The sequence below is a fragment of the Hyperolius riggenbachi genome, chromosome 10, assembly GCF_040937935.1.
Source record: "Hyperolius riggenbachi isolate aHypRig1 chromosome 10, aHypRig1.pri, whole genome shotgun sequence".
NCBI lineage: Eukaryota > Metazoa > Chordata > Amphibia > Anura > Hyperoliidae > Hyperolius > Hyperolius riggenbachi.
In genome coordinates, this window is record NC_090655.1 from 241744945 (window position 1) to 241771390 (window position 26446).

At 47.0% G+C, this 26446-nt stretch overlaps 2 protein-coding genes across 2 annotated transcripts in view; one reads left to right on the forward strand and one right to left on the reverse strand.

The window, feature by feature from the left end:
* Nucleotides 1–26446, reverse strand: part of LOC137535059 (gastrula zinc finger protein XlCGF66.1-like) — a 45360-nt gene that overhangs the window by 9534 nt on the left and 9380 nt on the right. The gene's annotated exons all lie outside the window — the stretch shown is intronic.
* LOC137536488 (zinc finger protein 530-like) lies at nucleotides 531–10568 on the forward strand. Its single transcript, XM_068258702.1, has 6 exons — nucleotides 531–587; nucleotides 1811–1927; nucleotides 2086–2308; nucleotides 2433–2530; nucleotides 2613–3405; nucleotides 7576–10568. Exons 2-6 carry the CDS (start codon nucleotides 1835–1837, stop codon nucleotides 8838–8840), a joined length of 2472 nt encoding a protein of 823 aa, XP_068114803.1. The 5' UTR covers nucleotides 531–587; nucleotides 1811–1834; the 3' UTR covers nucleotides 8841–10568.

The window sequence follows — 26446 nt, forward strand, 5'->3', positions numbered from 1 at the left end:
TTCATATAAGAAAAATATGTTGTTCAAGAATACAAACCACACTGGTCCTTTCTATCCTGGTTCATTTTCCTTCATATTAACATTTTAAAATTTGTAATATCTCAATTTAAACGATGGGAGTAAAGTTTAGAGTCAAACACATTTTATTTTAATATATACACACTATTCTGTTGGGTTCAGAGATGGAAAGCTGGAGTGTAAAATGAGAGGATTGGAGCCACAGGGAGGAGAAAAGAATTCTGAACGCTCCGTAACATTCCAAGAGATTAATACCCATTTCTTGTCAAGAAAGTCAGGAAATTCCAAACTAGGTTCTCAAAGCTATCCAAAACTAAAATAAACATTTTGCAGTAGTTGTGCCTTCATAAAAGCAATGAAATTAAAAGAAAAAAAAAATCACTATAAGAACTGCAGTTCCTGTGCTACACACTGGGTGGTTGGGTGGTACCCTGTAATATATGCACACAACACGGAGTCATTTATGCAGAGGAAATGGTGCGTGCAGGGGCGGAGTCTGCATACAGGAAGTTCCCAGTTGAAGCTGTAGGAAGTAGAGAAGAGACATTGCTGGGACTGGCAGCACAGAGGTAATAAGATATTATTATATACATTTATATAGCGCTGACAAATTCCACACTCTGATCTCGTCCCATCATCTCTGCACCAGAGGAGCTTACACTCTAATGTCCTCACCACAGTCACACATAATTATAATACATTTATATAGCTCTGACATATTCCATTCCACTGTACAGAGATCACTGATCCATTCCCTACAGTCTCTGCACCACAGGAGCTTACACTCTAATGTCCTCACCACAGTCACAAACTATTATTATAATGATACATTTATATAGCTCTGACATATTCCACAGCGTTTTACAGAAGTGCACCAGAAGAGCTTGCACTCTACTGACTGAAACAAAGCACTGACATGCCATAAAACGGCCAGCCTGTGTCAGTCTGATTACATTATGCTGTAACAATCAGTCTCCATTATGTTGATTATGGAGCACACATCATTTTTTATCCATCCTAAGGGCTGGTATATGTTAGCAGGGCTGGCCTTAGGTTTCAGAACACCCTGAGCAAATCTAATCTTTGGTGCATTGGTATGCCCCTAAATAGTAGTATTAGATAGGCAGGTGCTCCCTCAGTACCCCAGTATTAGGTAACCCCTTCAGTATAGAAAGCAGATGTAAACGTACAGGTAGCTGTATGTACCCCAGTACTATGTAGCACCCCTCAGTATAGATGGCAAACATGCCCTAATATAGGAACCGGATGTGCTCTCAGTATTAGTTATGTATCCCCCCACTTGAGGTAGCCAGATGTGCCCCATCAGTGTAGGTAGCTCTCTACCTTCCCCTCCCCCCTCCCCAGTATAGGCAACAGATAACCCACAGTATTAGGTAGGCCCCCATTCTACAGAGCAGATGTGCACTCCTCCCCACCCCCTGTACATTAGCCAATATAAGTGAATTCTTCCATAAATGGATCGGAAAATACCAAGAAACAAGAATTTTCTCAGTCAGTAAAGTACTGGATTTGGGTGTAAATATTGATAGTTCCTGCACATGTTATAGAATTTAGTTGTGCAACTGACCACTTGATATTGCAGAAACTCATTGGAAGTTGCAGGAATATAAATCAGATGGGAGCCATTGTACAGGTCCTTACATTGGTTTGGCATACCAGTCACCAATTAGAAAATGGATTGTTTGCCCAAAAGGTCCCACGAGTGTACACAACCTAACACAGGCCAGTGTCCGACAGATCAGATAATTCTGTGCTTATTATCCCTCTACAGAGAGGAGCTTCCTGTATAGGTCACATGACCACATCCCTGAGCATGGAAGACTGGAGTCACATGACTGAGAGGATATTAGACCTCACCCTGGAGATCATCTACCTGCTGACTGGAGAGGTGAGTTTATTCTGGGTGGTCACATGACATCACTCCTGTTTATAGTAAGAATAGTTTATCACTATAGTTTATTACTATAGTTTATAGTAATTAAACACTGACTTCACTGGAGAGTATTCTGGGAGTGTCTTGACATTGATGTTGGTCTTTCAATGCAGAGTGTTCCTCCTGTAAAGTCTGGTGATCGTGTGAGCATTACATTATGTCTACCTCTCCCCAAGACACCTGAGGGAAATACCAAGCAGGAGATTCTACATGTCACCTACAAACTCCTCCAGCTGCTATCTGGATGTTACTCCTCTGAGGAATGGTGGTATTTAGGACACAAGGACCTCAGCAAGGACACCATGATGGAGAATCAGCTGCCTCGCACATCACCAGGTAAGAGGAGACTTTCATTTTATGTAGAGGAGAGAACAGTGCGGAAGGTCTATATACTGTAGATCCCCCATCATCTGATAATCATATAAAGACAATGTATTCAGTCAGTGTGTGTTTCCTACAGATGGATCCAGAAACAGAAACCCACCAGAAAGATGTACAGGTCCTCTTTATTACCAGGATTGTCCACAGGAAGACCAAAACTATGCTTGCCATTTTCAGGTAGATGTAGCTAGCTCAGGGTTGGTTTACAATGATTTTCTATATATACCACTCAAAAATTATTATTTTTTTGTAAATAAAGGTTGAAGACTGTGCTGATATGAGAACTGATATTAAAGAGAAAGTAAAGACTCATCAGCAGTCTGCAGAGGAGGGTGGCATGTTGGAAACAGTTAAGATGGAAGAAGAGACATATACAAGGGTTGTTCAGACATCTACACACAACTATGAAATGAGGAGGACAATTAAAGAGGAAGAAGAACATACATGTGGTGATCAGTACAGATATATGGAGGAGGGTGAAATGATGAGAAAAGTCAAAGAGGAAGTAGAAGAGTCAAATGTGAAGGATGATCAACTGTCTACAGAAGAGGGTGGAATGCAGAGGAAAATTGAAGAGAAAGAAGAGATGTATGTGAGGGAAGCTCTTCACTCTACAGAGAGTGGTGAAAGGATGAGGACCATTAAAGAGGAAGAAGCAAATACATATGTGAGGGAAGATCTTCAGTCTACAGAGAGTGGTGAAATGATGAGTACCATTAAAGAGGAAGAAGAGGAGATGGATGTGAGGGGAGTTCTACAGTCTATAGAGAATGAAGAAATGATGAGGACCATTACAGAGGAAGAAGAAGAGACGTTTGTGAGGGGAAATCAGCAGTCTATAGAGGTTGGTGAAACGATGAGGTCCATTAAGGAGGAAAAAGAAGAGACAGATGTGAGGGGAGATCTACTTTCTATGGGGGAGGATGAAATGGGGAGGATATCCAAGAAAGAAAAAGAAGGCATGTATGTGAAAAATGATCATCAACCTATGGAGGAGGATGAAAAATTGTTAAGAGTTCAAGATGAGAAACGTTCCCCAGATATCAGGACAGGTAAGTAACAAATTACTGAAATAGTTGCAGTTTTATCTGTTGAGATTACATTAGATTAGATTGATGGTAGATGAGAAGGTTAATGTTAATGACCAGATGGTAGATAAGAAGGTGAATGACGATCTGATGCTGTGCATATACATCTATAGATTTGCGGCCGATCAACCATCCAATTTCATAATTATTATCAAATTGGATGATAATCAGTGCCGCCAAAAACATGCCAGATCGATGGTGCAACCAGTTTCAGGCCGAAATTGGTTGCATGTATCAATTGGATGTTAAAAATGAAGGTGAATACTGCCGCTGCACCCCTCTCGATCCTACAATAGTGCTCAACCAGGTCAGCAAGGCCCTCACAACGTTGTAAAGAAAGAAAGAGGTTCGCACTTATCCCAAGACCTTTTTTTTTCTTTTATTGCTGGACATATCCACACTTCAAATGACGACAGGCATCATGTAGCTGACATGTTTCGGACAAAGATCAGTCCTTTTTAAGTGTTGTTTTAAGTGTGGATACATCCAGCAATGAAAGAAAAGATCTTTGGATAAGTGCGGACCTCCTTTCTTTATATCGATTGGACATGGTTGAAAGTCTCAGGCCGACATGCTCAATCGGGTGCACGACTTAAAACGCAACGGGGACCCCTGGCCGCTGTCCCCCCAGTGTACATGTATCCCCTCCTCCCCGGTGCTGTTATTCTTTACCTGTCCGCCACACTCCCCTTTCGGATTTGCGCCCCACATGACTTGCCAGCGCATTGTGTTATTGTACATGGGGTGCGTATGTCACGTCACCCACGCGCCTCGTGCTAGGAGCCAATGCGCTGGCAACCATGTGGGGTGCGAATCCAGGAGAGGAGTGTGTACACAGTAAAGTATAACTGCACTGGGCACCAGGGGGAATATATGCACACTAGGGGGGGCAGCAGTCATGGGTGGTGAGGTGGTGTTACAAGGCCGATTGCCGAAAGATTTCATGCTGAAATTGGTCAGGAAACCGCCTGCGGTTTATGGTGGCCAACAGATCCCTCTCTGATCAGATCCAATCAGAGAGGGGTCTATTGGTCAAACAGTGAAATCAGTGCAGGGCCAACTGGCAACCCTCCAAATCTCCACCATCTAGTTCTCCTCCCAGACCCCTGCAGAGTGTTGGCAGCACAGTGTCTGCTAGCACACTCCTTCCTGTGCCCTGCCTCCTCCCGTCCTGGCCACTTGTTCCCCTTTTGACCTGGCAGTATGTACATAAAAGGAAAAAAACAGGGACCCCATTCAGTGAGCACCAGACTGACCAAAATAATTATCACAAAAATCAATGCATTTTATTGAGACATAAACAACACTCATGATTAAAAACAATTAAAACCACCAACAGGTGGAGTGCATAATGTCAGACAATAGATATGTAAATCCAAGCAATCACTAATCATGCAAGGTCTCTGCTGATCCAATTAATCATATGCAGTAGTCCATATACATACATAAGAATCAGTGCAATATAAAATACATATCTGTACAATCACATGCATAAATCCATATAAATATAACAAGGAATAATTGGCATGAAAGAGAAAGTGCAAAAGTGCCAGCAAAAACAAAAAATTCATATAGACCAAGCTTAAGAGGAGCAAAAGATCAACCTCAAATAATATGGCTCCTAAATACTATTAAAAAAAAAGTACAGAGCGCTAGTAGCGATGAAGAGAATATGCCAAAAGTGCTTATTTAAAGAGTACTGTAGGGGGGTGCGGGTGAAAGTTGAACACACCTGGGGCTTCTAATGGTTTCGATGATTTCGGAATTTGCGTCTTTAAAGAGACACTGATTGCGAAAAAATTATGATATAATGAATTGGCTGTGCAGTACAGATAATTACTAGAACATTAGTAGCAAAAAAAAAAAAATCTCATTTTTATTTTCAGTTATATATATATATATATATATATATATATATATATATATATATATTTTTTTTTTTTTTATAACATTGCATCACTCTCTAATATTTGCAGTTTACACACTACTCAGCATTTTAAATGATTTTACAGAGCAGCCCAGTGAACTATTTACCTGTCCTCTGCAGTAGAAAAAACAATACAGTGACTGACAGTTGAGATAACAAGCTTCAGAAGACAGAACTCTCTGCAACTTTGAAAGTCATGGAGCTCAATTGCTCTTTTGCGTAGATAACAGCTGGAGATTCTTAACTCTTCCTGTACTGGAAACAAATATTAGACTTTTATATCTCTGTTCCTTATGTTTTATTTCTTAGCTGTACTACACATACAAATCCTTATATCAGTGTCTCTTTAAAGGACTTACGAGGCCAGACTTGTAAAAAATACATCAAAAAAGTTATATACCTGTGTGCGTTTGCAAGGCACGGAGGACGCCGTCCGCGCCCTCCGTGCCGTTCCGCATGGTCCCCGCTGCTTAATATGCCCCCGAACGACCCCCGACCGCACGGCCCGGGTCGGGCTCTCCAGCCTTCACCAAGATGGCCGCCGGAGCTGGCCGCGGCTGCGCAGTCCGCATAGCCGTGAGTGCGGCTGCGCAGCTCTAAGGCCAACTCCCCGATCCACGCTACTGTTACGTGGATCGGGGGGTTGGCCTTAGAGCTGCACAGCCGCACTCGCGGCTATGCGGACTGCGCAGCCACGGCCAGCTCCGGCGGCCATCTTGGTGAAGGCTGGAGAGCCCGACCCGGGCCGTGCGGTCGGGGGTCGTTCGGGGGCATATTAAGCAGCGGGGACCAGGCGGAACGGCACGGAGGGCGCGGACGGCGTCCTCCGTGCCTTGCAAACGCACACAGGTATATAACTTTTTTGATGTATTTTTTACAAGTCTGGCCTCGTAAGTCCTTTAAAGTCGGAAAACCTCTGCACCTGTGCAGCCGTGTCCTCACTCCTGCTAGCGTCACCAGGAGTGTACTGCGCCTGCCCAGTACACTACCAGTGACGTCAGGGGGAGCGAGGGCATGGCCGCGCAGGCACAGTGGTTTTCTGACTCTAAAGTCGCACATTCCGGAAGTGAACCAGAGGAGGGGACCAGAGCATCGGTGACTGGCTGCGCGGGCACAGGATGTCTGCGGGGGACCATTAGAAGCCCCAGGTAAGTTCAACTCTTAACCCCCTCATAGTACCAAAAAATGAGGAGGAAATACTGTACACCATATGAAAGGCCCATCCCCATTCCTCAGTATAACATCATAGCACCAACACATGAGGAGGAGATACTTTACACCATTTGAAAGGCCCATCTTCATTCCTCAGTATAACATCACAGTACCAACAAATGAGGAGGAGATAATGTACACCATATGAAAGGCCCATCTCCATTCCTCAGTATAACATCACAGTACCAACAAATTAGGAGGAGATATTGTACACCATATGAAAGGTCCATCTCCATTCCTCAGTATAACATCATAGTACCAACAAATGAGGAGGAGATACTGTACACCATATGAAAGGCCCATCTCCATTCCTCAGTATAACATCACAGTACCAACAAATTAGGAGGAGATACTGTACACCATATGAAAGGTCCATCTCCATTCCTCAGTATAACATCATAGTACCAACAAATGAGGAGGAGATACTGTACACCATATGAAAGGCCCATCTCCATTCCTCAGCATAACATCATAGTACCAACAAATTAGGAGGAGATACTGTACACCATATGAAAGGTCCATCTCCATTCCTCAGTATAACATCATAGTACCAACACATGAGGAGGAGATACTGTACACCATATGAAAGGCCCATCCCCATTCCTCAGTATAACATCATCGTACCAACAAATGAGGAGGAGATACTGTACACCATATGAAAGGCCCATCTCCATTCCTCAGTATAACATCATAGTGCCAACAAATGAGGAGGAGATACTGTACACCATATGAAAGGTCCATCTCCATTCCTCAGTATTACATCATAGTACCAACAAATGAGGAGGAGATACTGTACACCATATGAAAGGTCCATCTCCATTCCTCAGTATAACATCATAGTACCAACAAATGAGGAGGAGATACTGTACACCATATGAAAGGCCCATCTCCAGTTGACAGTGAGATTTATATATGTAGTTATGACCTGTAAAAGTAAAACTGGAAAATATAATGCAACTAAAATACAGTTTAAAAAAATATATATTTCCCACCAGATGGACGTGATATTGGGAATACTTCAGAGGAACATCTTCATCCAAGGAATACAGCACCGATGTCACATCCGACACGTCACACAGGCGTCCATCCTTTCTCATGTTCAGACTGTAGGATAGGTTTCAATGAAAAGAGAGACTTTCTTAGACATCAGACATATCACACAGGCGAGCGGCCTTTTCTGTGTTCAGAGTGTGGGAAATGTTTTTCTCAGAAACCCAGCCTGGTTAGTCACCAGAGAAGCCATAGAGGGGAGCACCCATTTTCATGTTTAGAGTGTGGGATACATTTTAATCAGAAAAGACACTTTCTTAGACACCAGAGAAGACACACAGGCATCCTTCCTTTCTCATGTTCCGAGTGTGGGAAAGGTTTTAATGAGAAATGTGACCTTCTTAGACACCAGAGAAGTCACACAGGCGAGCGTCCCTTTCCATGTTCAGAGTGTGGGAAATGTTTTGCTCAGAAAGTAAACCTTCTTTCTCACCAGAGACTTCACACAGATGTCCGTCCTTTATCATGTTCAGAGTGTGGGAAAGGTTTTAATCATAAAGGAAATCTTCTTCGACACCAAAAAAGTCACACACGCACCCATGTTTTATCATGTTCAGACTGTGGGAAAGATTTTAATAAAAAGCGAGATCTTCTTAGACATCAGACAAGTCACACAGGCAAGCAGCCCTTTTCATGTTCAGAGTGTGGGAAATGTTTTAGTTGGAAAACAAGCCTGGTTATTCACCAGAGAAGTCACACAGGTGAGCACCCATTTTCATGTTCAGAGTGTGAAAAAAGTTTTAGTAAGAAAGGAGACCTCTGTAGACACCAGAGAAGTCACACAGGTGAGCGCCCATTCTCATGTTCAGAGTGTGGGAAAAGTTTTAGTAGGAATGGATATCTCCTTAGACACCAGAGAACTCACACTGCGGAACATCCGTTCTCATGTTCAGAGTGCGGGAAACATTTTACTGAGAAAAGTCGCCTTCTTAGGCACCAAAGAAGTCACACAGGTATCTATCCATTATCATGTTCAGAGTGTGGCAAAGGTTTCAGTGAAAAGAGAGATCTTCTTAGACATAAGAGAAGTCACACAGGTGAGCAGCCATATTTATGTTCAGAGTGTGGGAAATGCTTTTCTTGGAAATCAAGCTTGGTTACTCACCAAATAAGTCACACAGGTGAGTGGCCATTCTTGTGTTTAGAGTGTGGGAAAGGTTTTGTTAAGAAAGTAGTCCTTCTTAAACACCAGCTAATTCACACACCTTAGCACCCATTCTCATGTTCAGAGTGTGGGAAAGGTTTTGCTAAGAAAGTAGCTCTCAGACACCAGAGAATTCACACAAGGGGGCATCATTTCTTATGTTCAGAGTGTGAGAAACATTCGAATAAGAAAAATAAACTTTCTTAGATGCCAAAGAAGACACACAGGCATCCAAAGGCTTTATAAAAGAATCCTTCTTATATGCTAGAAAAGTCACACAGGCATCGAGCCTTTATCATGTTTAGATTGTGAGAAAGGTATTTAAAGAGGAACTCCAGTGAAAATAATGTAATAAAAAAAGTGCTTCATTTTTACAATAATTATGTATAAATGATTTAGGCAGTGTTTGCTCATTGTAAAATCTTTCCTCTCCCAGATTCACATTCTGACATGTATTACATGGTGACATTTTTACTGTGGGCAGGTTATGTAAGCTGTTTCTAGCTGTTCTGGCCTTGCAGACAGCTGTAAACAGCCATTTCCTGTCTGTGAACATTGTTACATTGTGGCAGTTTGCCCAGAGTACCGTAGGGTACCAGAGCCTCTTGTGGGAGGGGTTTCAGCACAAAATCAGTCATACAGCGCCCCCTGATGGTCTGTTTGTGAAAATCATTATATTTCTCATGTAAAAGGGGGTATCAGCTACTGATTGGGATAAAGTTAAATTCTTGGTCGGAGTTTCTCTTTAATGACCAAAAAGATCTTTGTGAACACCAGACAAGTGACACAGGCGAGCTGCCTTTCTTACTGTTCAGAGTGTAGGAAATGTTTTGCTTGGAAAGCAAGTCTAGTTACTCACTGGAGAAGTCACACTGGTGAAAGGGCTTGTCTGGTTGGGGGTACTCAAATGGTGAACTCCTGGACTGGAAAAGTGTAATTTAAAGGACAACAGAGGTGGGATGTAGCTGCGCAGCTTGATGAATTAACTCCATTGTCTGCTGAGCACATTATCAAATAGGCAGCAGGGTGAAGAAAGAACGGCCTGGCAACTGTTTTTCGGGAAGTTATTGCTTCGTCAGAAGCCAAACAGGTGCAGGAGCCTAGGTGAGATGTCTCGAGAACTGATAATGGATCAGTGAGAGACGAGAAAATATGCCCTTCTAGTCATATGTACTGCCAATAATAGGTCTAAGTATGATTAATGTACATGAAGTGAGGGTTCTGTACAGATAGTTGCCCTAATCTCATTTCAGCTCTGACTGGGGCTGATACTTTATTTATGTGACTGTAATTGGGTGTGTGGTTGGTGGGCTGTACTTGTATCTTTGCCCTCACTGCTCTATTTCATCATTTACCCTGATGCAGCCTTTCGGTGAAACATGTTGGTGATTAGGGCAGTTGTCTGTACAGCACTCTCACTCATTCATTATCTCTTTAGGGGCATGTCACATAGGCTCCTGTATCTGTAAAAAAAAGTAAATCATTTATGCCTTTTCAGAAAGATGTCTGTTCTCACATCCATGGACTACATCTCTTGGCATGCATCTTTAGTCCTGTCAGGTGGTCACTGCGGAATGTCTGGCTACTGAGAGATCCAAAGCCCATACAACATAGACCTGGTCTCCCGGAATGCTTTGTGGGAAGATAATTCAGAATAGCTAATCAGCCTAAGCTAAACATCACTGGGTGGGACTACATACCAATGTACAGCAATATATAGATATAGGAAGTGTTTCTGATGCTAAATTCAGAAAATTACAGAAAAAGTGGGTATCCTGAATAGAGATGCTCAACTCCAGATCCGGATAAAATCCGTATAGTTGTTGTTCGGATTTAATCCGGTTAAATCAAATCACCTGTGCAGGGTGGGCAGGGGTTAATCTTACCCATCCTGACGTCTTATTAGGTCCCTCCCATAGTGCCTCCCATGATGCAGTCCAAGCGGCGGTCACGTGATTACAAACACTTCCTCCTTCCGGGTTGAAGGAGGAAGTGTTTGTAGTCACGTGACGCGCGTGGACCGCATCGTGGGAGGCGCCGAGGGATGGACCATAGAAGACATCAGGATGGGTAAGATTAACCCCGCCCACCCCGCACAGGTGATTTGATTTAACCGAATTAAATCCGAACAACAACTATACGGATTTCATCCGGATCTGGAGTTGAGCATCTCAAATCCTGAATCATTTTCTGTATTCTATTTATGTCACCAGTGCCTCTTTAAAAAGTTGGAATTGTCATCAGAGACGTCAACCAGACTGATGCTATTATGATTTCTGTATCACACTGACTGTCACGACTTCAACAAGGGAAAATAAAATGAGTTGTTGGGGGAGGGGGCTAGACTGGAACACTCTACAGATGGGCTGTGGAATCACGTGGCAGCTTATGCTTTGGTTGGGGGTGTTTTATGTTTATGCTACTATTGTAAAGGCATATTGGCTCCACTGCTGCTGAGCCAAATGTATTTTGTGTATAATTGTAAAACTTTCAATAAATTTTACCTTTCAATAAAAAAATTAAAAATTAAAAAAAATTCTATGGAATCTCCTGATGGACCAATCAGCAGAGAGCTCATCCCCAGCGTCTTGTGGGAATGTTCATTGTTGCTCCTGTTTTCCACAGTTTTGTGAGGCTTGCTGCTGGTGGGAAAGTTATAGTGACAGAGCAAAATTCGACATGTGTTATAAAAGGCCATTGGACACCTGATCGGACCGTTCCAAAATTATCAATTCGACACGTCGATCTGATGGGAAATTGCTTGGTGTGTACGTGGCATTACAGACTTTATCAATAATCGTGAATTACACTAGAGGACATTTAACAATGAGCACTTGTTCTGTGAAGGACATATTTGAGTAAAGGTGGCCATGCTACATCTAGTGATTTTGTGGCCTTAAAGGGACACGTAAGTAAAAAAAAATGAGTTTTACTCACCTGGGGCTTCCAATAGCCCCCTGCAGCTGTCCAGTGCCCTCGCCATCTCCCTCCGATCCTCCTGTCCCCGCCGGCAGCCACTTCCTGTTTCGGTGACAGGAGCTGACAGGCTGGGGCCGCGAGTGATTCTTCGTGTTCCTGGCCACAATAGCGCCATCTATGCTGCTATAGCATATATCATATACCATATAGCAGCATAGAGGGTGCTAATGTGTCTGGGAACGCGAAGAATCACTCGCGTCCCCAGCCTGTCAGCTCCTGTCACCGAAACAGGAAGTGGCTGCCGGCGGGGCCAGGAAATCGGAGGGAGACGGTGAGGGCACCGGACAGCTGCAGGGGGCTATTGGAAGCCCTAGGTGAGTAAAACTCTTTTTTTGCTTGACTTAAGTGTCCCTTTAACCATCCAATTTGATATTATAAAATCGGAAGAAAATTGGCATGCCTGATCAGTCAAATATATCAATTGAGCAAGTTGGAAAATCTCTGGCCAATGTGGTTGATCAGGTGTGCAGCAGTAAGGGCATGCGATATCGGGATGAGCAACAAACGTGACGGAATCCCCGGCTGCCGTCCCCCCAAATGTTCTTATGCTCCCCCCCCACCCCCCAGTGCTCATGCATTTAACTCTCACTTGTTCAGCCACCACAAGTGTCCAGGAGGCAGTGCAGATGATAGACAGGTGATCGTAGGAGAGGATAGGTTGTATGCAGCTCAAACACTTAAAGGGGAACGTCAGCCTAAACAAACATACTGTCATTAAGTTACATTAGTTATGTTAATTAAAATAGATAGGCAATATATTTCTTACCCACCTGTTTTAAAAGAACAGGCAAATGTTTGTGATGTCATGGGGGCAGCCATCTTTTTCGTTAAAAGGAGGTGACGGGGAGCATGAGAAACAGTTCCAACTGTCCTGTGTCCTGATCACCCCTCCCAGCTGCGCACTAGGCTTCAAATCTCAAATAAAAATAAAAAATTGCACCAAAAACAGCAGAACGAGAACATCAGAAATCCCATCAAGCTTTGCACAGCATCAGGGGAAAAATGCCCGGGCAGTTTTCTTCTCTTTAGCTATAAATGAGGCTTGGGTTAAAAAAAAAAAAAAAAACAAGTTCTGATGCTGTGAAACTGTTAAAGAAACACCAAGCCTTTTCAGTGCTGCCGATTTTTAGTCTGTAGGCTCACTTTAACAGCGGAGACGTAAATATATCACCGCTTGTCGGGGGAGCCAAAGCTGGATTCCTCCAAGCTTCAGAGGTCGGGGGAGCCTTGTTGGGACCCTGAAGCTTCCCCCTCCCGAGGTAAGTATCCCTCAGAGGAGTTTTTTTTTGTTACAGGTTCTCTTAAAGACTCGTTTCAGACTGCAGATTGGCGGCAAGGTGCAATGCAGCTCGGGGGCTGCACCGCACTGCCAAAAACAGCCTTTCAGGTATTAGTATGCAGTAATCCCCTTGGGCTCTCAGCCAAAAAGGAAGTGATGCTTACTTATGCGTGCCGTAATGTGCGCTGTAATGCCGTCAACATTTTTTTAAAACCCTGCTTCTCCATAGATTTACACGACTTCTGGTCTGCCGCAGATCTCCGCAGGAGCCGCACAGCAATGCAGGTATGCACTCGCATTACATAGGGCACTTTTCGGCACAGCTTACCGCACCATAGGTAGTATGAATGAGACCATAGACTTTCAGTGGGGTGCGGTAAAAATACCGCACCGCACTGCCCCATTGTGAAAGGGCCCTCAGGGCGGATACACAGGTCCAATTCTGATTGGCCAGTTTTGAAACTTCCACGTAGGATAACAGCTTACCTACACAGTCTGTTGATAGTTTTTAGAATCTGTTGGCCTTCATATTCCATGCAGGCGGTAAAACTGACCAGCATGGCCGGCCTTTGACATGAGCGACTGGAGTGGTCGCTCAGGGCGCCGGCTTCCAGGGGGGTGCAAGTGATTCAACTAGCCCTGGACGCATTTCGACCTGCTGGCTGCAGCTGCGGGCTCCGGGTCTGTCTGTGGCTGCTGCGAATGGTAGCTTCACCCCCTGGTGCCGCTGGGGATGATGGGGGTGAAGACTCCATGAACCTGCTGCTGCTTCTTGCTGAGTCTGTGTGAGCTGTGCATGCCAGTTGCACCGCCCCTCGTTGGGGGGGGATCTGCCTATATACACCAAAAGGATCTGCCTATATATACTAAAGGGGGGGGGGGAGATCTGCTTATTTACACTAAAAGGAGGGGGGTTCTGCCTACATACACTAAAGAGGGGGGGGGGGATCTGCTTGTTTACACTAAAAGGAGATCGGACTATATACACTAAAGGGGAGGATCTGCCTATATATATATATATTAAAGGGGAAATCTGCCTCTATACACTAAAGGGGGGGGGGGGTGGAAATGCCTACATGCACTAAAGGGGATAAATCTGCCTATATACACCAAAGGGGATCTTGCACTTGGATGTGCGTGTGCGCAAAGAGCATGAATGGGGGGGGCACCAAAATCTGGTTACACTCAGGGCGCTGTGAAACCTAAGGCCGGCCCTGCTGACCAGTCATTAGCCAAAGAAAAACTTGATGAGCGAAACAGGTTTTAAAGGACAACTGAAGCGGGAGGGATATGGAAGCTGACATATTTATTTCCTTTTAGACAATACCCGTTTTTTGGCTACCCTGCTGATCTTCTGCCTCTAATACTCTTAGCCATGGACCCTGAACAAGCATGCAGCATATCAGGTGTTTCTGACATTATTGTCACATCTGACAGATAAGCTGCATGCTTCTTTCTGGAGTTATTCAACCACTTCTGCAGCCAAATAGACCAGCAGGCAACTAGTATTGTATAAAAGGAAATAAATATGGCAGCCTCCATTTTCTTTTCACTTCAGTTGTCCTTTAAGCTTGGTAAGGGATTTAAAAAAAGATCTCATAAGAATTGGAAACTGGGCACATTTTTTTGTGAAGGATTGTACTTTTGATCAGATTTTTCAGATTGCATTGTATGAAAAGTTGGTCGATCCTGAATGATCACATTATGATGAATAGGTTTCTGTCACACAGAGTACAGAGGTTGTATAACTAACATCTAGGCATAGTCATTATACAAGGAACACAAGTTTCAAGCTAAATAACTGTACGATAATTTGGCCAGAGCTCTTTTGCTGCACACGATCGTTAAAAAAGACTAAGGCCAGTTTTACATGGGATGTGTGTGATGCGTTCCGCGCACTCTATCGTAAAGCAGAAATTGGGCTTCATATGACCCTGCGCCACGGTGTGGTGACAGAGTCATATGCATAGGCCTTCCTCTGGTTAGTGACATACTCATTGTATAAACACAAATCGGTACGCGCTCCTGGGTTCCATAATCTGTCCACAATAGATTTTAAAGTCTATGGTGAGCCCTGTACAAACAATTAGGTGAATAATTGAACAAGAACATTAAACTACAACTTCCCACCTCTTGTTTCCACCCCATTCCGTTAGATTGTAAGCTCACAAGGGCAGGGCTCTCACCCTTTTGTGTCATGGAATGTTATTAATTTAATTGCTTGCACTCTGTTAGCCATTTATACATTTTAGTCATCATGTTAAATTTGCTATTGTAATCAGCAGTGCTGTATCTTGTATCAGTGTTCATATTTGATGTATATCATTGTCTGTATCATTATGGATCCCTTGTTTGTTTTCTTACATTGTACAGTGCCACGGAATATGTTGGCGCTTTATAAATAAATAATAATAATAACTGAAGTGAGAAGAACATGGAGGCTGCCATCTTTATTTCCTTTTAAACAATACCAGTTGCCTGGCGGCCCTGTTGATCTATTTGGCTGCAATAGTGTCTGAATCAGACCAGAAACAAGCATGCAGCTAATCTTTTCAGATGTGACAATAATGTCAGAAACACCTGATATGCTGCATGCTTGTTCAGGATCTACGGCTAAAAGTATTAGAGGCAGAGGATCAGCAGGATAGTCAGGCAACTGGTATTGCTTAAAAGGAAATAAATATGGCAGCCTCCATATACCTTTAATTACAGTTATCCTTTAACCACTTGCCGACCGCCCACTACCGATGGGCGGCAGCAAGGTGGCTCCCCCAGGACCGCGTAACGCTGATGGGCGGCGGCACCTGGAGGACGGGATTACAGGCGATCAAGTGCGTGCAATCGGCAGCATTAGGCTCCTACCCATGACATCAACCAGTTAGCAGCGCCGGCGGGTTGTAACTTTTTGATTTAGCCAATAGAAACTGTATAATACACTTTGTCGATCGACCGACCACCAGAGAGGACGGCAGCACTGTAAGTACACACACACACACACACACACACACACACACACACCTCAGATTCCTCCCCCCCCCCCCCCCCGATCAACCCTTCAGTGTACTATTTGCACCCAATCACCCATCAGTCACTTTCTATCACTGTCTGTCAACGCTATCCTTTACATCAGGTCCTAAACTACCCCCTAGGGGCTCCTGATCCCCCCCCACCCTCAGATCCCCCCCCCCCCATGTACTGTATACATCTATTCTCCCCTGTAATCACCCACTGATCATCTGTCCATCACCCCTTGTCACCACCTGTCACTGCCACCCATCAGATCAGACCCTAACCTGCCCATTGCGGGCATCTGATCACCCCCACACACACCCTCAGATTGCCCTCAGACCCCCCTCCCCCCTGATCACCTCCCAAGTGCATTGTTTACATCTGTTCTCCCCTCCAAACACCCACTGATCACCCATCAATCACCCCCTGTCATTGCTACCCATCAGATTAGACCCTAATCTGCTCCTTGCGGGCACCCAATCACTTGCCCACACCCTCAGATCGCCCACAAACCCCCCATGATCACCTCGCCAGTGCATTGCTTGCATATATTCTCCCCTGTAATTACCTACTGATCACCTATCAATCACCCCATCACCACCTGTCACTGCGGGCTCCTGATCACCTTTAGATCCTTCTCTGATCACTCCCCCCTGACCTTAGATCACCCCCCCTGCCATTGTGTACCTCTAATCTCCTGTCTGTAACGCTTGATTGTGCTTTGATTGGCTCAATTGCCCTGTGATTGACTTCGATTGTCCCGTGATTGGTTTTTGATTGTCCCGTGATTGGCTTCGATTGCCCCGTGATTGGCTTTGATTGCCTTCTGATTGCCTCTAATCACTCTTATTGGCTCTAATTGTGTTGTAATTGCCTTGATTGCCCTCTGATTGGCTTTGATTGTTTGTGATTGTTTCTGATTGCCGCCATTGCTGTCTGATTGCCCCCTGATCACCTTCACCCCCCCACCCCCCGGTCGCTATCCTAGTGATCTAAAAACAGTGATTAGTGAAAACTGTCACTTTTTTAGTATAATTAGTGTTAGCAGTTAGGCCAGTCAGCTAGGCCCCTGTGTTAGTGTTAGTTAGTGCCCAGCCCACCGCACCAGTCACTAATTAGTCGCTGATTAGCGTCATCACTGTCGCTAATCAGCAATGGTACTATATAGTATCTGTAAGTGATCATTACTGATCGCAGTCAGATCTATATTAAAGTCACTAGGATCCACTAAAAACGCAGTGTTTGTCCGATCAGGCCTGATCGTTCGCCTGCCCTTGTGTTCAGCCCGCCCCACCGCAGTGACAGAATGTTTTCTGATCACTGCAAAAAACACTGTACAATAGCTGTGGCACTGTAAAGATCAGTTTTTATTTTTTTTTATTTTTTTATCAAAACACAGCGACCACAGCTTTCTACTCCACAAGTACTCCCTTTTGCTAGGTAGGTGCTCTTTTTCCTGGTTAGTCTCAGAGGAATACCCCATTAATTTAGCAATCCACCATGGCAAGAAAGGGGTATTCCGATGATGAGGTGTACAGGCCCAGTTGGATGAGGACGATTAGGACGACTCATCCGACGAATCTTCTGTGTCAGAGTTCGAACCTGGAGACAGCAGTGGCTCTCTGACTGATAGCGATGATGTGGTTGAGGTCCCGGCTAGAGCCAGGCATACCACACCCCATGTCACTGGACCGCAGGTGGAGCAGGATCAGCCTCAAGGGCAGCATAGTGGTGCTAGCGCTGGTCTGAGGTTTCATGGTGAGGCATACACCAGCAGCACGGCATCTCCTGGACCTACCCCTAGTACTTCCATAGACCCTGGTGAAGTGGTGAGCACCAGAATGGAAGTTGAAACTGGTTCGGTGGCATGTGCATTAAGACCCGAGTCGCCGCCACCAAGAAAACGGGCCCGTACTACCCATAGTCTTCCAGAGGTGCTGGCAAATCCCAATAGGCAATCCCCTGGTTCTGCCGCACCCATACTGCCCCCTTTCACCGCCTAGTCTGGAGTCCAGGTGGAGACAGATAATCTAGGATCGGCCCTAGACTTTTTTCATCTGTTCTGCACCGAGGATCGCTACAAATTAATTGTGGCTGAGACCAACCATTATGCCACACAATACATAACCGCCAATCCGAGAAGCTTTTTTTGCCCATCCTTTTCGGGGGGAAATCACTCCAAGTTTCTGAACTTAAAACTTTTTGGGGCCTTCTCCTTAACATGGGTCTAGTCAAAAAGAATGTATTGTGGTCTTATTGGTCTACGCACCCAATATATCACATGCCCATGTTCTCTGCTGTCATGTTCAGGGCATGATTTGAGATGATCCTGCACTTTAATGACAACACAACCTGTCATCAAAGTGACCACCCTGCTTATGACCGGCTCCACAAAATTCGGCCCCTCATAGACCACCTGTCATCCAAATTTGCAGATGCTTGTACCCCTGAACAGAACATCTGCGTAGACGAGTCTCTCGTACATTTTACCGGGCGGCTTGGCATCAAATAGTACATCCCAAGCAAGCACGCCCGGTAAGGGGTGAAACTGTATAAGCTCTGTGAAAGGGCCACAGGCTATACTTATGGTTTTAGGGTCTATGAGGGAAAAGACTCAAAATTGGAGCTGGTCGGATGCCCTGACTACCTGGGGAGGAGTGGCAAGATTGTTTGGGACTTGGTGTCACCTTTGTTCCAGAAGGGGTACCATCTTTATGTGGACAACTTTTACACAAGTGTGGCCCTCTATCAGCATTAGAGTTGGGCCGAACGGTTCGCCGGCGAACGTGGTTCGCGCGAACGTAGGTGGTTCGCGTGCGGGTACCGCACGCGAACCTTTTGCGGAAGAAGTTCGGTTCGCCCCATAATGCACTGAGGGTCAACTTTGACCCTCTACATCACAGTCAGCAGGCCCAGTGTAGCCAATTAGGCTACACTAGCCCCTGGAGCCCCACCCCCCCTTATATAAGGCAGGCAGCGGCGGCCATTACGGCCACTCGTGTGCCTGCATTAGTGAGAGTAGGGCGAGCTGCTGCAGTCTCTCATATAGGGAAAGATTAGTTAGGCTTAACTTCTTCCTGGCTGCATACCTGTTCTGTTCAGTGAGCCCTCAGCCCACTGCATACCTGTACTGTGATCCTGCCACTGCATACCTGTTCAGTGATCCTGCCACTGCATACCTGTTCAGTGATCCTGCCACTGCATACCTGTTCAGTGATCCTGCCACTGCATACCTGTTCAGTGATCCTGCCACTGCATACCTGTTCAGTGATCCTGCCACTGCATACCTGTTCTGTTCAGTGAGCCCTCAGCCCACTGCATACCTGTACTGTGATCCTGCCACTCCATACCTGTTCAGTGATCCTGCCACTGCATACCTGTTCTGTTCAGTGAACCCTCAGCCCACTGCATACCTGTACTGTGATCCTGCCACTGCATACCTGTTCAGTGATCCTGCCACTGCATACCTGTTCAGTGATCCTGCCACTGCATACCTGTTCAGTGATCCTGCCACTGCATACCTGTTCTGTTCAGTGAGCCCTCAGCCCACTGCATACCTGTACTGTGATCCTGCCACTCCATACCTGTTCAGTGATCCTGCCACTGCATACCTGTTCTGTTCAGTGAGCCCTCAGCCCACTGCATACCTGTACTGTGATCCTGCCACTGCATACCTGTTCAGTGATCCTGCCACTGCATACCTGTTCAGTGATCCTGCCACTGCATACCTGTTCAGTGATCCTGCCACTGCATACCTGTTCAGTGATCCTGCCACTGCATACCTGTTCTGTTCAGTGGACCCGCCACTGTATACCTGTTCTGTTCAGTGGACCCGCCACTGTATACCTGTTCTGTTCAGTGGACCCGCCACTGTATACCTGTTCTGTTCAGTGGACCCGCCACTGTATACCTGTTCTGTTCAGTGGACCCGCCACTGTATACCTGTTCTGTTCAGTGGACCCGCCACTGTATACCTGTTCTGTTCAGTGGACCCGCCACTGTATACCTGTTCAGTGAACCCGCCACTGCATACCTGTTGTGTTCAGTTAACCTGCCACTGCATACCTGTTGTGTTCAGTGAACCTGCCACTGCATACCTGTTCTGTGAACCCGCCACTGTATACCTGTTCTGTTCAGTGGACCCGCCACTGTATACCTGTTCAGTGAACCCGCCACTGTATACCTGTTCTGTTCAGTGGACCCGCCACTGTATACCTGTTTAGTGAACACGCCACTGCATACCTATTGTGTTCAGTGATCCTGCCACTGCATACCTGTTCTGTGAACCCGCCACTGTATACCTGTTCTGTTCAGTGGACCCGCCACTGTATACCTGTTCTGTGAACCCGCCACTGTATACCTGTTCTGTTCAGTGGACCCGCCACTGTATACCTGTTCTGTTCAGTGGACCCGCCACTGTATACCTGTTCTGTTCAGTGGACCCGCCACTGTATACCTGTTCTGTTCAGTGGACCCGCCACTGTATACCTGTTCTGTTCAGTGGACCCGCCACTGTATACCTGTTCTGTTCAGTGGACCCGCCACTGCATACCTATTGTGTTCAGTGAACCTGCCACTGCATACCTGTTGTGTTCAGTGAACCTGCCACTGCATACCTGTTCTGTGAACCCGCCACTGTATACCTGTTCTGTTCAGTGGACCCGCCACTGTATACCTGTTCAGTGAACCCGCCACTGTATACCTGTTCTGTTCAGTGGACCCGCCACTGTATACCTGTTTAGTGAACACGCCACTGCATACCTATTGTGTTCAGTGATCCTGCCACTGCATACCTGTTCTGTGAACCCGCCACTGTATACCTGTTCTGTTCAGTGGACCCGCCACTGTATACCTGTTCTGTGAACCCGCCACTGTATACCTGTTCTGTTCAGTGGACCCGCCACTGTATACCTGTTCTGTTCAGTGGACCCGCCACTGTATACCTGTTCTGTTCAGTGGACCCGCCACTGTATACCTGTTTAGTGAACACGCCACTGCATACCTATTGTGTTCAGTGATCCTGCCACTGCATACCTGTTCTGTGAACCCGCCACTGTATACCTGTTCTGTTCAGTGGACCCGCCACTGTATACCTGTTCTGTGAACCCGCCACTGTATACCTGTTCTGTTCAGTGGACCCGCCACTGTATACCTGTTCTGTTCAGTGGACCCGCCACTGTATACCTGTTCTGTTCAGTGGACCCGCCACTGTATACCTGTTTAGTGAACACGCCACTGCATACCTATTGTGTTCAGTGATCCTGCCACTGCATACCTGTTCTGTGAACCCGCCACTGTATACCTGTTCTGTTCAGTGGACCCGCCACTGTATACCTGTTCTGTGAACCCGCCACTGTATACCTGTTCTGTTCAGTGGACCCGCCACTGTATACCTGTTCTGTTCAGTGGACCCGCCACTGTATACCTGTTCTGTTCAGTGGACCCGCCACTGTATACCTGTTCTGTTCAGTGGACCCGCCACTGTATACCTGTTCTGTTCAGTGGACCCGCCACTGTATACCTGTTCTGTTCAGTGGACCCGCCACTGTATACCTGTTTAGTGAACACGCCACTGCATACCTATTGTGTTCAGTGATCCTGCCACTGCATACCTGTTCTGTGAACCCGCCACTGTATACCTGTTCTGTTCAGTGAACCAACCGCATCAGTGCGCATACCTGTGCAGTTAAGTGAACCCACCTACCTACGTGAGTGCACGCAGTGTGATATACCACTCCGTGCATACCCAATATGGACAAAACAGGTAGAGGAAGAGGAAGAGGTAGTGGCAGAGGCAGAGGAAGGCCACCCGGCAGGTCTGCGCGAGGTCGTGTAAATGTAATTTCGTGTGGACCTGGCCCACAGTACAGTGCTCGGAAGAAGGCACGTCCCATCACCTCCCAAGATTGTCAGGACGTGGTTGAGTATTTAGCGACACAGAACACCTCATCTTGCTCAGCCACCAGCGCTACTACTAGCACCACTTCCGCTGCATTTGACACTTCGCAAGAATTATTTAGTGTTGAAATCACTGATGCACAGCCATTGTTGTTACAGCCAGATGAATTTTCACCAGCTAATATGTCTGAGTTACGCGGCAACACTATGGATGTAACGTGTCAGGAGGATGAAGGACCTACTGATGGTGCAAGTTTGGATTTGTCTGAGGCAAGCGAAGCTGGGCAGGATGACTACGATGATGACGGTAATAGGGATCCTCTGTATGTTCCCAATAGAGGAGATGAAGAGGGGGACAGTTCAGAGGGGGAGTCAGAGAGTAGTAGGAGGAGAGAAGTTGCTGAAAGAAGCTGGGGCAGCTCTTCGTCAGAAACAGCTGGTGGCAGAGTCCGGCACCATGTATCGCCACCTATGTACAGCCAGCCAACTTGCCCTTCAGCATCAGCTGCTGAGGTCCCCATAGTGCCCACATCCCAGGGTGGCTCAGCGGTGTGGAAATGTTTTAATGTGTGTGCCTCAGATCGGACCAAAGCCATCTGTTCGCTCTGCCAACAAAAATTGAGCCGTGGAAAGGCCAACACTCACGTAGGGACAAGTGCCTTACGAAGGCACCTGGAAAAAAGGCACAAACAGCAATGGGATGGCCACCTGAGCAAAAGCAGCAGCAGCACACAAAAGAAAAGTCACCCTCCTTCTCCTCTTCCTCCTTCAGGTGCATCATCTGCTTCTGCCGCTTTCTCCCTTGCACCTTCACAGGCACCCTCCTCCACTCCGCCTCTGCCCTTGAGCGGTTCCTGCTCCTCTGCCCACAGCAGCAGTCAGGTGTCCGTGAAGGAAATGTTTGAGCGGAAGAAGCCACTTTTGGCCAGTCACCCCCTTGCCCGGCGTCTGACAGCTGGCGTGGCGGAACTGTTAGCTCGCCAGCTGTTACCATACCGGCTGGTGGACTCTGAGGCCTTCCGTAAATTTGTGGCCATCGGAACACCGCAGTGGAAGATGCCAGGCCGCACTTATTTTTCGAGAAAGGCCATACCCCAACTGCACCGTGAAGTTGAGAGGCAAGTGGTGTCATCTCTTGCGAAGAGCGTTGGGTCAAGGGTACACCTGACCACGGATGGCTGGTCTGCCAAGCACGGGCAGGGCCGCTACATTACCTACACAGCCCATTGGGTGAACCTGGTGGTGAACAATGGCAAGCAGAAAGCGGCGGACCAAATTGTGACACCTCCACGGCTTGCAGGCAGGCCTCCTGCCACCTCCTCTCCTCCTGCTACATGCTCTTCGCTGTCCTCCTCCTCCTCCTTGGCTGAGTGGCAGTTCTCCTCTCCAGCTACACAGCCCCAGCTCCGCAGGGCCTATGCTGCATGCCAGGTACGACGGTGTCACGCCATCTTAGACATGGCTTGTCTCAAAGCGGAGAGTCACACTGGAGCAGCTCTCCTGGCTGCTCTTAAGAAACAGGTGGATGAGTGGCTGACCCCGCACCACCTGGAGATAGGCAACGTGGTGTGCGACAACGGCAGCAATCTGCTTGCCGCTTTGCATATGGGGAAGCTGACACACATACCCTGCATGGCACATGTCATGAATCTAGTGGTTCAAAGATTTGTGGCAAAGTACCCTGGCTTAGCGGATGTCCTGAAGCAGGCCAGGAAGTTCTGTGGGCATTTGAGGCGCTCTTACACAGCCATGGCACGATTTGCAGAAATTCAGCATAAAAACAACATGCCGGTGAGACGCCTCATTTGCGATAGCCCCACTCGCTGGAACTCGACCCTGCTCATGTTCTCCCGCCTGCTAGAACAGAAGAAAGCCGTCACCCAGTACCTCTACAACTGGAGTAGAACGAAACAGTCTGGGAAGATGGGGATGTTCTGGCCCGACAACTGGACACTGATGAAAAATGCATGCAGGCTCATGCGGCCGTTTGAGGAGGTGACCAACCTGGTGAGCCGCAGTGAGGGCACCATCAGCGACTTAATTCCCTATGCGTACTTCTTGGAGCGTGCTGTGCGTAGAGTGGCGGATGAAGCTGCGAATGAGCGTGACCAGGAACCGTTACGGCAGGAACCGGCATGGGACCAATTTTCATCAGACCCAGCTGTTTCCATAACACCTGCGGCAGCACAGAGGGGGGAGGAGGAGGAAGAAGAGAGGTCGTGTGCAGAAGACGAGTCAGACTCAGATGATGATGAGCAAGGTGTTTCTTTGGGGGAGGAGGAGGAGGAGGAGGGGACAGCGGCAGGAGAACAACCGCAGCAGGCGTCGCAGGGGGCTTGTGCTGCTCAACCTTCCCGTGGTATTGTTCGCGGCTGGGGGGAGGAGGTTGACTTACCTGACGTCACTGAGGAAGAGCAAGAGGAGATGGAGGGTACTGGATCCGACTTTGTGCAGATGTCGTCTTTTATGCTGTCCTGCCTGTTGAGGGACCCCCGTATAAAAAACCTCAAGGGGAATGAGCTGTACTGGGTGGCCACACTACTAGACCCTCCGTACAGGCATAAAGTGGCGGACCTGTTACCAACTCACCGGAAGGTGGAAAGGATGCAGCACATGCAGAACCAGCTGTCAACTATGCTTTACAATGCCTTTAAGGGTGATGTGACGGCACAACGCCAGCAAGGTACCACTGCCACTAATCCTCCTCCCGTGTCCACGCAGTCAAAGACAGGACGCTCCAGCGAGCTCATGGTGATGTCGGACATGCGGACGTTCTTTAGTCCAACGCCTCGCCGTAGCCCTTCCGGATCCACCCTCCACCAACGCCTCGACTGGCAGGTAGCCGACTACCTGGCCTTAAGTGTGGATGTAGATACTGCTGTGAACAGCGATGAGGAACCCTTGAACTACTGGGTGCGCAGGCTTGACCTGTGGCCAGAGCTGTCCCAATTTGCCATCCAACTTCTCTCCTGCCCTGCCGCAAGCGTCCTCTCAGAAAGGACCTTCAGCGCAGCTGGAGGCATTGTCACAGAGAAGAGAAGTCGCCTAAGTCACAAAAGTGTTAAGTACCTCACCTTTATCAAAATGAATGAGGCATGGATCGCCCGGAGGGCTGCTGCCCGCCCCAAGACTAAGTCAGTCCCCGCACACACAGCATCTCTGCCTGCACGCCGTGTGACTGGCTGCCTGGCCTGCCCCAAAAAGACTAAGTCGCTCCCAGTCCCTCCACACAGCATGTCTGCCTGCAGGCCGCTTCACTACCTTCTCCGCCACCACCAACAGGGTCCGGGACTCCAGGCGGATTGCTGAATTTTTTAGGCCGCTGCTAGCAGCGGCCGCTGTAATAATTTTTATGGTGCGTGTACATGACTGCCTAATTTTTCTGGCTGCACTGAGGGCAGCTGCAACAACAAAAGAAAAGGCATGTACATGCGCCCATTCCCCTTCGTGATCATTACCTTGCCGTGGTGAAGGGGCTTGCGTATCACAATGAAGCAATGACCGGCGCCTAGATGAGTGTCTCGGGGGGCACACAAAAGATAATAAGGTCGTTGCTTCATTGTGGTCAGACCAAATTTGATCAGCTGGACAGTCACTGTTCTGTCATTCAGCTACATCAGCCAGGCCGACCATATGGGCTGTAAAGCCACCAAAACCTGCACTCTCGCCATGGTGCGCACCAGTCCAGCACGGCCGTCACTAGTACAAACAGCTGTTTGCGGTGCGTTACACGGTGAGTTTGGTGTGTCAGTGTGAAGCAGTACCTTAATTACACTACCTGATTGATGTATACACATGCAAGATGTTTTAAAGCACTTTAGGCCTGTCATTTAGCATTCAATGTGATTTCTGCCCTTAAAACGCTGCTTTGCGTCAAATCCAGATTTTTCCCGGGGACTTTTGGCGTGTCTCCCACTCCGCCATGCCCCCCTCCAGGTGTTAGACCCCTTGAAACATCTTTTCCATCACTTTTGTGGCCAGCATAATTATTTTTTTTTTCAAAGTTCGCATCCCCATTGAAGTCTATTGCGGTTCGCGAACTTTAACGCGAACCGAACGTTCCGCGAAAGTTCGCGAACCCGGTTCGCGAACCTAAAATCGGAGGTTCGGCCCAACTCTAATCAGCATTTAAAGATAGAAGGAATCCGCTACTGTGGCACCGCACGGCCTATTCGCCGGGGCTTCCCCCAATGGCTCGTTAGTACCCGGCTTGCACGGGGGGAGAGGGCTGCCTTGTGTACCGATGACCTGCTCGCGGTGAAATGGAAGGACAAGAGGGATGTTTACCTTCTGTTCAGCATTCACACAGACACGACAGTGCAAATTCAACGGGCAACTGAGGCAATTGAAAAACCCCTCGCCGTCCAGGACTATAATGCTAACATGGGAGGGGTGGACTTCAATGACCGTATTAGGGCCCTATTTAGTTTCCCGAAAAACCAGACAGGTATAAAAAAAGTGTCTGTTTATCCAATTCAACTGGCTATTTACAACAGCTTTGTTCTCT

Bases quoted from the DNA above. Each gene is read 5' to 3' on its own strand.
- LOC137536488 (XM_068258702.1), top strand. From the start codon at position 1,835: ATGACCACATCCCTGAGCATGGAAGACTGGAGTCACATGACTGAGAGG. The intron at 2,531-2,612 runs GTAGATGTAGCT...TTGTAAATAAAG, and splicing joins ACTATGCTTGCCATTTTCAG to GTTGAAGACTGTGCTGATAT. The intron at 3,406-7,575 runs GTAAGTAACAAA...ATTTCCCACCAG, and splicing joins TTCCCCAGATATCAGGACAG to ATGGACGTGATATTGGGAAT.